Below are 14,003 nucleotides of genomic sequence, written 5' to 3' on the forward strand. Positions count from 1 at the left end.
ATGAATGCCTTTGGAAATTGTATGCCTGCTGAGCTTCCTTGCTGGTAGAAGTCCTGTGGTGAATGTCATTTGTTTGGTGAAAGCTGCGCATGTGGGTGTTGCTCAGGAAAAGAACCTATAAGGCTCATAGCAGGGCACAGCACACCATGCCATGGTAACTTCACTGGCATCTGGGGATATTTATAATTTAAGTATTCAGAGCTTTTGTTAGTAGTATTTTGTTGGTAATGTCTCTAAATTTACTGCATGAACTCATGGAGTCATTCAGTTATGTGTTGTGAATAGCCCTAACGCCATTCTTTATGACATTATCAAATCTTGGTGCACTGATCTTCATCCTAATTAGTACTTGGTCTGTTGATAATTCACTAACACTTCTGTCAAAAAGTGTTTGGAATAACTCCAAATATAGCTACATTCACCCTTGCGTATACCCTGTTATTAGTTTGTGGAGATGCGAGGCTGGCGTTTGGAAAGCCCCGACAAGGAGGAGGTTGTCTCTGTTCTGAACTCTGCCAGTAACACAGTGGTTGCAGATATCCAGGAGCTTCCTGGTACAGTTCAAACGCTACACTGGGTGGCACCATCGTCCTACCTGGGAAACCGGGTGAGTGCCTGCAGCAAGGAAACATCACGGAAATGAGAATGCTGTTGTCAGAACATGTGTATTGATGTTTAAGTATAGAAACAGATACTGGATCACATTATTTTTATAGTTATTTCATTGGAAAAAAAAGAAAATTCTATTTTTTACTCACTAGTATAATTGTTAAGCTCTAATAATTTAACAACTGAACTTCCTATTTACCATTGTTTTCATGTTGAAATAAAAATGAGTTTTAGTTTTCAAATTCTACTCACTTTTTGGTTTAGTACATGACTACTTCACTTGCCATTGTTGTGCAAAGTCCCAGTTTTAGAATAGAGTATTTTAATCGACATTTAGGTGTTTTTTTTAGCTTTGGTTCTGTACCTTCCTGATATTTCTTAACTTAGATTTTATTCACTTCACATTGCATGACTTTTGCTTTTGTTATTATTTGGGAAAAAATAGGTAAAATGCTATTTAAACTGATGAAAGTGATAACTTTAAGTATTACTTTCTGACTGAAAAATCCCCAGTGTGAATGAATTCACAATTGTCCTTTACGCTACATCGTTTATTTTACTAGACCCAACAGTCTCTTCCAATTAACTAATACAACTTTGGTCTTCTTGTTTTCTTGTAGGTTTCGTCTTATGGTGGTTTCCTGACCTACCAGTCCAAATCCTTTGGGATTCCCAGCGAGGGGATGACTCTGATGGACAGAAGACCTGATGTTGTGCTGAATGTATGTAGTGCCACTAGTTTTTCCACTCTTAGAACTTTTACTTCGCTCAGTAAAAGATACGCAGCTTATTTATCCATTTCATTATTTCCTCGTAGGGTCAGAATATGACCCTGGTCTACATGGCTCCACAAGTTCCACTTCCAGACAAGCTTTTTCAGGGCAGAGTTCAGCTCTTGGAGGTAAAATAAACAGTTTGTCAATTTTATGTACAATTTAAAGCATCATTAGGCTGCGATTTAAAATAAACCGCAACGTATGAAAGTACAGAAAGGCACTGAACAACTCACTGATTTTGTTTCTTAGACACTTACTGCTTATTTTTTGGGATCTCTGGCTGTTAAATTATAAGATGTTTTTTTGATGTTTAGGTTTAGAACTGAAATATCTAAAATAGAAGAGGTTCATCCTCTGGCTAGTGTGAAAATTAACGACAATCTGTCATTAAATTTTATTATTTCTACATTTAAGACATTCATTTTGTCTTCACAGTGCTGAGAAATATGAGTGTTTTATGTCCTGTTGTGTAATGAAATGTTAACTTTAATTAGAGTCCCCCTGCCCTGCTGATTTCTCAGGATTAATCCCCAACCTTTCTGTTGCTGGCAGGGAAATTGGCGGCATGCTGGCACCAATAGGCCCGTGTCCAGAGAGGAGCTGATGATGGTCTTGGCCGGTCTGGTGGGCCTGAGGATCCGAGCCCTGTACTTTACTCAGAGCCAGCGGCTCAGCTTGGGGGAGGTGGGCTTAGAGGAGGCTACAAACTCAGGGACTGGAGGTTCTGGAAACACTGTAGAGGACTGTTCCTGCCCCTCTCAGTACACCGGAGACTCCTGTGAGGTGAGAAGTTCAGAAGCCATACAATGTATAAAACGCTTGTATAAAAATATTGCTAATCTTATATCCTCCTGAATAAAATTCAATCAGATTATAATTTTCCATTGACGCTTAAAGGTCATCAACTCAAAATAAGTAGATATAAAACATGGGTAATCTTGTCTTTAGACAAAAATTTGAAAAGAGTCTGGTTTTACTGACTCTTCAATTCAGGAAATAAAGAATCTCCATTGTGAGTATAGAGGGAGAATGTGGAAAACAAACAGAAAAAGGTGGTGAAAAAGTGGAGAGATTAGGAGCTTTTTGTCAGGCTTGAGAAGCAAATGATTTAACAAGTAAGGTGAGGCAATGTGCTGATTTAAATGGCATCTTGGCATCTTTGAAGAGCTGGACCTCTTCATAGTTTTAGGGTGTCCTGACATGCCTGAACCAAGCACCACACCCTTCTCCTAGTGAAAAAAATGTATCAGGTGACGTGTAAAATGTGGAACACACTGGAAAATACCACTGGGTAAGACGGGCAGCCGAATTGTGTAGCCTCAGGCTGGGATATGTGGTACATTCATGCAGATATAATATTAGCGATGAGACAGCTATAATCACTGGCATGATTACAGCTCACAGGAGCGTAGTACAAACAACCCTGATGTAGTTGCTAAGGAAGAGCTTCACTTGAATTCTTTGTATCCTGGGAATGAGGCTGACTTGATCAATTTTTTTTATGCAATGTTTGTGCTTTTAAATTGAAATTTAAAAACGCGAACATTGTGCTTTTAAATAAAAGCAGTTGTGAACACAGAACCAAATTTAAGATGTGGACGAGGTAACAGAGAGCACATATTTGCTATAAATTACTGGAGAAATGCAATAATGTATAAAAACACACTCATTTTTAAACTCATTTCATTATTTGTGGCTGTGCCGTTGCCATAGATCTACCTGCCTCTGCTAGTGAGCAACCACCTGATTGGGTGTGTTTAAAGGAGTTCATTTTATGTGCCTATAGGCGGTATGACAAGGAGCCTCACCTTGACACATTAGGTGTGGTGCTTGGAAACATACTGTTACTCATAAACTTGAGGGTGTTCACCTCAGTGCACTGGCAGTATGTGCATGTGTCTGTGAGTGCAGCCGACACACCCAGTTATGCTTGTTGTCTGAGGAGTGTGATTCAGTTGTGAGTTTCTCGTCTGTGTTGTCTGAGGATGTCTGACTTTCCTCTCAGTCACATCTGCTTGCACAAACTCTAATATAAACCACACACATATACAGATTAATGCAGAATGTTGATACACTGTTCAATATCCACTTGCTTTTTCAAGTGGAGACTTAGTCGCCTCACAGTTTCAGCTTAAAGTAAACACAGCAGCATTTACAATATTGTGATTTTCCTTAATTCTGTTGAGACAAGTGATTTGCTGTGCATGAATACTCACTCTTGCCCCCATATTTGAGTGTCTGAATGCGACTTAAAACATTCTGTGTGTGTTAATGTGTGTATGTGTGAGCAGGAAAAGGACAGAGAACATGTAAACACATGCATGTGTGTGCTTGTGTGCCTGCATACACTCATGCGGATCCAGGAGACTGACTCAGGTGAATGGGGTGTGTCCTCTTTGTGTCTGGGTGTGTGAGTGCGAGCATGTGAGTTTAAGAGGCTGAGGCAAGGGAGAGTGGAACGTTATTTCACACAGACTAAGCGTTAGGAATGCTCGATACATGCATGGATAGACACTGGTGTAGAGGGGTCCTGTTACAGGCCCTGATATGTTGGACTTTGATTGGACTTTGCTGCGCTGGCCACAGGCCCTACAGGAGGGGAGAGAGATCCCGCAGGCATCATGACAGATGGGCTCAGAGGATACAGTATCCTTCGCTTCATGACCAGGGAACTCAAAGGATAGAGTATCCATCAGTAAATGACCAAGGCACTCGATGGTTACGCTACCCCTCAGCGAATGGCAGAGGACAGACAGTTCAATATCCTTCTGTTAGAGACAGTGCCAGTTCTCAGATTCAGGTAAAAATCTGTGAAGGTGTCGTGTATCTTGTTGTTGAAAGGATGTTGTTTTACCTTTGCTGTGGGTTTTATCAGTAAGTGTCAAGTGTGGATTGTTGGGGACTTAAAGACTCTTATCTCTAAAAGCAAAGGGCACGCTTTAGTGTTAACTATTAATGACACTAAATTGAAGTTGAGGTTGCTGTGTGCTGTAACCAAACAGAGTTGCAGTGTGAGAGAATCACCCTCTGGGAGTGGTGACAAAATCTTTGGAAACATTGCTGTATTTTTGGTAAAACAAAGCAGATAATGTGTTTACAACTCATCTGTTAAACTACAGGGATAATTGGTGTTGTGTTATGCATTTGCATGTATCATCATGCAACTTGCGTAATATAATGATATAGAACTTATAAGAATGAGCTTTATGAGGAGTTTATTTTTGTTTTTACTGTTAATTGTAGACATATAAAAGGGTACAAACCAGTGAGCTTTTTACTAATTTTGAATTTATAGGATTTTTTTTTTTTTATCACATTCAAAAAAAAACAAACAATTTTTTTTAGGAATTAATTTCACTGAATTGGCCAAAAACAAAAAAGTTATTTGATCTATTTCTCAATTTATTTCAGAGTGTACTATATCAAAATATACACTACTGTTCAAAATTTTGGGGTCACTTAGAAATGTCCTTATTTTTGAAAGAAAAGCAGTTTTTTTTTCAATGAAGATAACATTTAATTAATCAGAAATACAATCTGAACATTGTTAATGTGATAAATGCTGGAAACAGCTGATATTTGATAGAATTTTTAATGGAATATCTCCATAGAGGTACAGAGGAACATTTCCAGCAATCATCACTCTTGTGTTCTAATGCTACATTGTGTTAGCTAATGGTGTTGAAAGACTAATTGATGATTAGAAAGAACTTGTGCAATTATGTTTGCACATGGAACGAGTGTGAGTTTTCATGGAAAACATGAAATTGTCTGGGTGACCACAGATTTTTGAACAGTAGTGTACGTATGTCAGTCATATTAGATATAACATGTATATTTCCTGCCTCTTGTATTTTTTTTTTTTTTTTAAATTACTTTTAAATTCAGATATAATTATACAGTGGTGTACCAGGGTATATGAGTTATACCTTGATTAGTTTGGGTAATCATGTCTTTGTATTTTCTTCTCCAGAAATGTGCTCCTGGTTACTACAGAGATGGCAGCCAGCCCTACCTGGGCCGCTGTGTGCCCTGTGAGTGCAACGGACTGGCCGATGAGTGTGAAGACAGGACAGGGAGATGCCTGGTAAGACACATGCTCTACCATTAACCCCTGTGAATGACTTCATGACCACAGGTGTACAGACATCCGCACACATCTGAAGACAAGAATGACTACTTCAAAATCCCCAGTTCTGTTGTGAGCCACAGTTTAGTCATTGTCTAGACCTCTCAGCTTCAGTGCACATCTGTTGCTACACTATTATTACACAACCTTGCATCTTATCACCATCAGAAATTTTATCTGATTTGGCCGGGCTTCTCTCCCTTATTAATCTCGTAGCTAGGAAGACGAGCATTTACGCAATTCAAAGTCTCAGCTGTCTCTGTTGTGTTATTGTTATGCAAGCTGTTCAAGACTGGGCCTGTGCATGCAATGCACGCATGGATCCACACATTTGCAGCTCAAAGCCACATGGACACAGCCGGTTGAACTCTCTGCTCAGTGCATCAGACATAGTCTTTGATGGGTTTGGCAGAGAAATGTCTTTCTCTTTGCCCCTAGATGTTTGCATTTCTGCCTGATTGTAATAAAAGCCTTGGTGTCCGGTTGATTTGGTGCAGCATGTGCGTAAAAGGCTGTAGTATACATACAAACATTTTTTTTTAAAAACACTGTTTATCTGTTATCGTAATATTTCACGCCTCCACTCTTACTGGATACTTCTCCAGTGCTTCAATTAATACATAATGTCATTTTCAGAGCTGTCAGTACAACACAGCTGGGGACAGATGTGAACGCTGCAAGGAAGGTTACTATGGAAACGCAGCTCAGAGGACATGCAGAGTGTGCCCGTGCCCATTCACCGCATCCACAAACAGGTGGGTGAAAAAAATAAAAATGCTAAGCTGCTGTACTGTAATGAAATGGAAATGTATATTTTGGGAAATAAATTGTAATCTCCCTGTTGATCTGCAGTTTTGCAGTAGGTTGCAAAGAGGAATACGGAGACATTAAGTGTATATGCAGAGCAGGCTACACTGGTCACCGGTGTGAGAGGTGAGTGTTTGTGTACATATGATGTGGCAAATGGGGTGAAATTAGAATTTTTGTTGGCTTATGTCTAATTTGGTGCTTGTTCTATGATTTTTATTTCTCCCTCCCATAGTTGTGCTCCTGGTTACTATGGCGATCCACTCACACCGGGTGGAAGTTGTCAGCCCTGTAATTGCTTTGGCAATGGAAACAACTGTGATCCCAGGACTGGAGGTTAGATCATTAAAGCTCCAATTTTTTTTTTTTTTTTTTAAAATCTCTTTGTTTACATTTTGATTGCGCCACAATTTAGTTTATTTCATTCCCACTCTTTAAAATGTGCTGTTTTTTTTCTTTCTTTTTTTGCAGTTTGCAAAAACACACTGGAGCCAGGAGACACAAACACAGATGAGCACTGCGAAGGTGAATTACCACAAACAATCTGATGGCGTGACATGCCATTAACAATAAATGGGGTATGTGCCTCTGCTAATCGTGTTCTCTTTTATATTCTAGAGTGTGATAATTGTGCCCAGACTTTACTACATGACCTGGAGAAGCTGGATGATGAACTAGGAAGGATCAAGGCTCAGCTGGACAATGCCACTGCCAGTACCTCTTCTCAAGACAAACTGAAGAAGTTGGAGAAGGCTATATCAGACACCAAGGTACAATGTCACTGCACTGTAACTCTGAAGGCTATTTTTAGTGAAATGGAGAAAAAAAACACTGTAGATATTTAGAATCATAGATTAATTGCTGATACAAAAGCCAGGACATAGTCAGAGACACAATGAAATTCACTTTTTTTTTTTCAAGAATTTGCACTATGCACATGCCCGTTACACACACAGTACACATGCACACAAACAGCATGGGCGTGCTTGTTCAAACATTCCACATTCCTGATGATAAGAAATGTCAGTGAGTTTTGTGGCGCAGTCTGTGTGTCAGCATCAGTTAGAGACTTCACTGATGAATGCCAGTGTTTGTCATTTCCCTTTCCTCCATAATCTCTGTGTTACATCCACTTCATCTGAGTGCGCACCCTTTGTGTATTCATGAGACACAAGTAAATAATTCTTACAACCCTGTCTGAAAACAATGCTGATCTCCTTCAAGCGTCATCACACGATTTACGCCATCTAAATGTGACTTCATGCAGCCTACTTTACATTTTGCAGATTCTTGTCAACAAATACGGCTCTGCCATTAACAACCAAAAGTCCCAAGTCAGCCAGCTGGAAGAGGACACCAGCACTCTTGCAGACGACATCAGCTCCCTCAAGGACAAGGTAGACTATTTTTAATATTTTATCAATCTTCAGCATGCTTTGATACGTGGAAAAGTGTGCATGAATGTGAAATGTCGTCATCTGTTTTTAATTTAGGCCGATAAGAGGGCTGCTGATGCTGACAAGGCAGTGGGAGATGTCGAAAAAACACACAAGAGGGCTAAAGATTTGGACGCAGACATTCGCGACATGCTGAAGAAAATCCAAGGTAGGAGGAGGGAAATATAAATTCTGTGGTAGCACAACTCTGTTCCCTCTGTTGGTGTCATACTGTCACAACTTTCTTTTTGACTCCGCCTTTTTCTGTTTTCTGTGTTGATAACCTATTCCCTATTGTGCATGTTTTTGCTGTGTATATAATCATTTAATGGCACTGATTATCAGAGCTTAAATATTTGCTTTGCTAAGTGTGCTTTTTTGTGTCCTTGAAGCTCTACTGGACCAGCTGAAGAATACAGACACCAGAGGTGATACGCCCAATGAAAACTTGAGTAAACTGCTGGAGGACGCTGAGCGCATGGTGAAGGAGATGGAGGACAGGAACTTTGACCCTCAGAAGACGGCTGCTGAGAAAGAAAGAGATGAAGCTAAGAAACGTACGATGCTTAGTCTATACTTAGTCAGTAGAAACTCACAAAAAGTGATCTAGAATCACATGATCAAAGTACTGATATGGTTGTTAATTGGAAAAACAAGGTTACTAGTGACTAACATTTCCATTAACCTTTTCTATCTTTTCTATTCTCCAGTGCTGGACCACATCAAGGACAAAGTAAGTAAGCAATGTGACAAAAATGAGGCAGATGCAGAGAAGATTCGTGGCCTTCTGAAGGATTATGAAGCCAAGCTGAAGGACCTGGACAAGGCTCTGAAAGAGGCGTCAGATTTGGTGAAAAAAGCCAATGCCCAGAACGGCCTCAACTCCAAGACAATGGGAGATCTGCAGGTAATAAAAAAGTAGTTAAGTAGTTAATCAGTTATGAGGAACCTGCATGCGTGTTGGTTAATATTTTGCAATTTTGCAGTCAAACTACAGTGAAAAAGCATATGATTCTTTTTGTTTTATGGTGTATTTAAAAAAAAATATAGCCTGCATAATAAATAGGGTCAGTATGACAAATATTTTGTATAACAATAGTCAATACGCAGTTTTTCTCTGATCAGATTGATTCATTGTCTTCCTACAGAAACGTATCGATGATTTGAAAAAGGAGAGGAAGACTGTTGAGGACCAGATGGGCTTGGCTAAGAATGAGCTGCAGAAAACAGAAGATTTGGTGAAAAAGCTTACAGACAGTAAAACGGTATAACTGAAAAATGTGCATGCTCTTTACCTCAAATATCTACACATTTTGTATTTTTCTGATTCTCGGTATAAGTAGAAATATATTTTGACACACGGTACCTGTCCTGTAACAAAATGTCCTCATCTCTGGTTCCACACCAGTGAGCAGCCAGGTCCTAACATGCCATCCAATCAGATAATGATCAGTGTTTTTGCTTGTTGTACTCTGAGGTGAGGTCATTGGCATTTCCTGGTACTATGATCTACTTGTACCCATTCATCTGTTCTTCTCCTCTGTAGGAGTATGAACAGCTGGCAGCACAGCTGGATGGTGCCAAGAAGGATTTGACCAAGAAAGTGAATGAGATTTCTAAGGCACCGGGAAAAAAGAGCCTTGTGGAGAAAGCTGAGAAACATGCTAAGGAACTTGACAAGCTGGCAAAGGATCTCGAGGAGTAGGTTGATCGTACATACTATAAAGACACATTACCTCGCCATAGCATGATGCGTAATGAGCAATTTGATTGACAGTGTTGGCATTAATGCTATGCAACACTTCTGCACTAGTTCAGTGGAGTTCAGGCATTAACTTTCAAGATATGTCATTTGCAACTATTTTTCTTTCTTTTTATATTTCGTTAATGCATTCTTCATGCATATTGATTTGTTTTCTTCCAATGATGCCTTGGATAATAGTGCTGTGAAGAATGCAAGTGGACGTACTGAAGTGCGTAATGCTAAAGACGCTATTGACGCCTACAAGAACATCACAGATGCCATTAATGCTGCAGATGCAGCTGCTAATCAGGCCAGAGATGCTGCAGACAACGCCTTGAATGTAAGTCACAGATTTTATATTTTGTACATAAAGTAGCTGCAGAGGCATGATGTGAAGTTAGTTAAGTATTTCTGTAACATTTTAGAGTACTGAATCACTTCAACTAATGTCTTTTTTATGCTTTAGAATGTAAAAAACCAAGGACTCACAGAAAGAGCAAAAAACCTGAAAGAGTCAAGTGATGATCTAGTGAAAGAAGCAAAAGATGCTGAGAAAGACCTTAAAGGTATTCAACCATCCTCTTAAACTGGTTTGTTTGAAATATAAGCTCAGTCACTAATTCTTCTTATTCTGTAACAGACGCTGCCGATGACCTTAACGATCTGAAGAAGCGCCTGACAAATGCTGAAAAGAAGAAAAAAGATCTTGAGAACGATCTTTTGGATGCACAGAATCAACTAAAGAACATCAAAAGAGGTATCATAGAGTGGACACAGGGGAAGTGTTACACTGATTTGATCTGGAAGAGACCATCACATATATTTATGGTATTTGCTCTTGCATTTGCTTTTCTCAACTAGATGACATTGACAATATGATCAATGAGGCCAAGAGGAAGGCAGCTTCAGCCAATGACTCAGCCAGTGACACTATGGACAAGCTCAACGCCATCAAAAATGAAATTGATAAAATTAATGTCTCTCCTGTGGACTCTAACCTGACCAATGTACTCAATGATGTGGACCAGTCAGGTGAGATTTTTTTTTTAAAAGTCTCTCGGCACATTCAGCAATACTTTCTTTTCTTATTGATTTGACATAAGGATGCTGCATATTTTTTTACACATTAAAATGTATTTTATCTTATCTATTTTCTATTTGCAGTGAAGAAATTGTTGAACACCATCCCATCTCTGAATGATAAGATCTCAGAGGTGGAGAACCTGACCTCGCAGTTCTCACCCATCAGCAACATCTCTGAAAACATCAAGAAGATCAAGGAGCTCATTGAGCAAGCCAGGGACGCAGCTAACAGGGTGAGGCAATGCATCCACGTGATATCTACTCCGTTTAGTCCTCCAAGTCAAATTTACATGTACCTTGTATAATATCTTTCCTAGCAGGGTTTAATTTCCCCTTTTTCATGTCTTCTATCTAGATTGGGATCCCTATGAAGTTTAAAGGCGATGGTCACGTGGAGCTGCGTCCACCAAAGAATCTGGAGGATCTGAAAGCCTACACGTCACTGTCTCTGTCGCTGCAGAGACCTGGTCAGGACTCAGGCAGGGGAGATGGAAGACGTCGACGCAGACAGGCCCAAAACAAAGCAGACATGTTTGTGTTGTACCTTGGCAATAGAGATGTAAGTAATTCCAAACGCATATGAACATTATGTTATTGTAATTTATACAAGGCATTAATAAGCTGTGTCCTGTAGTCCTCGAAGAACTACATAGGTATGGTTTTGAGGAACGGCGTGCTGTACGGTGTGTACAAGCTCAACGGAGTTGAATATGAGATGAAAACAGACGCCATCAGTATGTCTGCGTCTGAGCCAGCCACGTTTGACAGAGTGGACCTACGCAGGTAAACTTAAAGAGTCATTCTGTTGCACATGTACATTTCCACCTTTATCCACTGCAAGTTACAATGTGCTTCTGTTTATGTTTTCAAATGCAAAAGATTGGGTAAATTTGTAAAGAATGTGCATATTATAAAAATTTGGGTTTTCTTTTCCTCTTACAATTCAGAATGTACCAAGACGCAGAGATGATCCTTACCAAAGATATAACCTCAACCACACCTGGTGCATCAATTAAGAGCAGCAACCAAGGTGAAGAGAACAAGAACCTCCTGGACATCAGCCCCAGTGACATTGTCTTCTATGTTGGAGGCTACCCTTCTGACTTCAAAGTAAGCAGCAAGGAAATAAGAACAGATATACCATTATTTATTTTCTTTAGCTAGCATTGGCTTCATTAATGCCTTTTTCTGTTTTTTTTTTCTCTGCAGCCACCAGCGTCTCTCAGCTACCCCATGTACAGCGGCTGCATTGAGTTCTCCTCCTTTAATGACAGAGTTATCAGTCTCTACAATTTCCAAAAGGCAGAGAAAATCAATCTGGAGACTCCATGCAGGAGGTAGGCCATAGTATGATGTAATATGGCAAATAACTGAGCTCTAGATAATGATTTTTAACTAAAGGGAGTTTGTATTTCTTCTCTATGATGACATTATGGCTTGTTGATGTCATCCCTTCTTGCATTAACAGCTGAAAATGTCCACCTCATCCCTCCTTGGTAGCCTAGCCACTGTTCGAACTGCAGCTTCTTTTTGTACAGTTTTCACTCTTGTTGCTCTTGAGTCAATGTTCTTAGTGTGAAATTACCAATAATGTGGCAGTAAACATCCATTTCAGAATCTAAATAATTGTCTAACTGATGCTCCACTCCCTTCAGGTATGCACATCCGGTGGATTCGTACTACTATGAAGGCACTGGATATGGCAAAGTGATGATAACAAAATCACTACCCTATCTCCTCATCGATATGTCCATTTTTTCTCGTTCTGAAAATGGTCTGCTTCTATACATAGGAAGTGAGGTGAGTTAGTGTTTGTGTGATTACTCTCTAAAATGACATTCTGACATATAGTTTTAGTAGAATTATATATACTATTTGCAAGAAAATGCTTATTTTATCTCCTCTTTTCTGTGACGCAGGACAAGTACTTCATTGTGACCATGGAGAAAGGTGTCATTTTCATACATAGCAATTCACTTCAAGCACCAGCTACAAATAATGCAAAAACATTCCCGGTAAGAAGATTTATTTTGTAGTCGCTCATTTTTCTCCTCGATAGTTACCATAAGTCAGCCAGATGACACTGATGCATAAAGAACCATTTATTAAACTGCATCTTGCTCCTTTTTACTTTCTACAGACAAGTGACTGGACAGAGATACAAGTCATTATGACAAGCAGAGGAAAGATTTTGGTCCGTAAGGCCAACAAAGAAGTGGCCTCAGCCCAAGCGCAGTACGACATCAAAGACTTTAAAGAAATATATATCGGTGGTGCCCCACAAGACTTGAGGGAAAGGTACGAGATTCTCAGTATTCCTTTTGTTGAGTGTGTGTTGTGAGGTTATTGCACTTTATCTAGAATCACGTGATCTTTTTTTCTCCCCTTACAGAGATAACATCACTATGCAGCCATTCAAAGGGTGCTTGAAGAATCTGAAGCTGTTTAAAGACTTTAAACCTGTTGATGAAACAGTGGGCATCAGCAAAGGTTGTCCCATGGATTCCCTGGTATGACATTAACCTCAGCAATCCAAATCAGTTACCGACATTCATATCAAATCCCAGTCAAGTTTACGTGTCAGCTAATGAACTAATGCCCATGTTCATGTAGATTTCACGGAAGGCAGAGTTCAGCTTGGGGAGCTCGCTCTCAGCCAACCTGCCAGGCTTCAGTCTGAATGACGACGTTACTCTCTCCCTGGGATTCAAGAGCACAGATAATCAGGGTCTCATTTTGCAGGACAAACAGCAGGTGAGTGTGTGGCGTTTTAGATCAGATTTGAGTGACAACAGCTTGGTCAGATTTTAAAACCCACTTTTTTTTTTTTTTTTTTAAATTTACAGGCTAATGGGATTAATATTGCATTGGAAAACGGCTATGTGATTCTCAATTTCAACATAAACATGTGGAAATCTAGCAAGCAATACCACAACGGGCAGTGGCATTATGTGACCATAACCAGAAGAGCTGGAAGGTATGAAGGAGGCGATGATTTCACATTTAATTAGTTTCATTAATGTAACCATCCAAACATATTGAGCAATATTATGACAACTATACAGATTAGTCTGCATTTGATTGGGGTTTTGATTGTAGGATTCCACAATAGAACTCAAACACCAGTCAAATTCAATATAAACAATGATTTATAGTCAAGAGCACACATGCGATAAATTTGTTGATGATTTTTCCAGGATTGCAGTGATTATTGATGATGAAGATAAAGGTCAGATGCAGAGTGGCAGCGCATCCATACCTGATACAAGCGGCACCATTGTCCTTGGAAATGACAAGTTCAAAGGCTGCGTTTCCAACCTCTACACAAGACGGTAATATTTCCTCACTTTGCATTCCATAGCAGCATTATCAATATCTCAACACTTATGGGCTGTGAAACTTTTAAGTTGGAAGTCAAT

The 14,003-nt window shown here is 39.6% G+C and overlaps 1 protein-coding gene across 3 annotated transcripts in view; it reads left to right on the top strand.

The window, feature by feature from the left end:
- LOC111579929 (laminin subunit alpha-3) overlaps positions 1–14,003 on the top strand; it is a 61,338-nt gene that overhangs the window by 40,732 nt on the left and 6,603 nt on the right. For all 3 annotated transcript variants that reach the window (XM_035955907.2, XM_035955908.2, XM_023287459.3), the window contains 32 exons: positions 446–607; positions 1,230–1,331; positions 1,427–1,510; positions 1,938–2,168; positions 5,359–5,472; positions 6,151–6,269; positions 6,367–6,447; positions 6,557–6,657; positions 6,793–6,846; positions 6,940–7,091; positions 7,608–7,718; positions 7,815–7,926; positions 8,150–8,314; positions 8,468–8,664; positions 8,906–9,022; positions 9,304–9,458; positions 9,700–9,841; positions 9,968–10,067; positions 10,142–10,258; positions 10,363–10,533; positions 10,666–10,817; positions 10,940–11,143; positions 11,219–11,367; positions 11,532–11,694; positions 11,794–11,921; positions 12,240–12,384; positions 12,504–12,599; positions 12,725–12,882; positions 12,977–13,094; positions 13,198–13,338; positions 13,431–13,561; positions 13,782–13,916. In XM_035955907.2, coding sequence (XP_035811800.2) covers positions 446–607; positions 1,230–1,331; positions 1,427–1,510; positions 1,938–2,168; positions 5,359–5,472; positions 6,151–6,269; positions 6,367–6,447; positions 6,557–6,657; positions 6,793–6,846; positions 6,940–7,091; positions 7,608–7,718; positions 7,815–7,926; positions 8,150–8,314; positions 8,468–8,664; positions 8,906–9,022; positions 9,304–9,458; positions 9,700–9,841; positions 9,968–10,067; positions 10,142–10,258; positions 10,363–10,533; positions 10,666–10,817; positions 10,940–11,143; positions 11,219–11,367; positions 11,532–11,694; positions 11,794–11,921; positions 12,240–12,384; positions 12,504–12,599; positions 12,725–12,882; positions 12,977–13,094; positions 13,198–13,338; positions 13,431–13,561; positions 13,782–13,916 — 4,307 coding nt within the window. The remainder of the gene's footprint in view (positions 1–445; positions 608–1,229; positions 1,332–1,426; positions 1,511–1,937; positions 2,169–5,358; positions 5,473–6,150; positions 6,270–6,366; positions 6,448–6,556; positions 6,658–6,792; positions 6,847–6,939; positions 7,092–7,607; positions 7,719–7,814; positions 7,927–8,149; positions 8,315–8,467; positions 8,665–8,905; positions 9,023–9,303; positions 9,459–9,699; positions 9,842–9,967; positions 10,068–10,141; positions 10,259–10,362; positions 10,534–10,665; positions 10,818–10,939; positions 11,144–11,218; positions 11,368–11,531; positions 11,695–11,793; positions 11,922–12,239; positions 12,385–12,503; positions 12,600–12,724; positions 12,883–12,976; positions 13,095–13,197; positions 13,339–13,430; positions 13,562–13,781; positions 13,917–14,003) is intronic.

The sequence above is a fragment of the Amphiprion ocellaris genome, chromosome 10, assembly GCF_022539595.1.
Source record: "Amphiprion ocellaris isolate individual 3 ecotype Okinawa chromosome 10, ASM2253959v1, whole genome shotgun sequence".
In the NCBI taxonomy this organism is placed as follows: Eukaryota; Metazoa; Chordata; class Actinopteri; family Pomacentridae; genus Amphiprion; species Amphiprion ocellaris.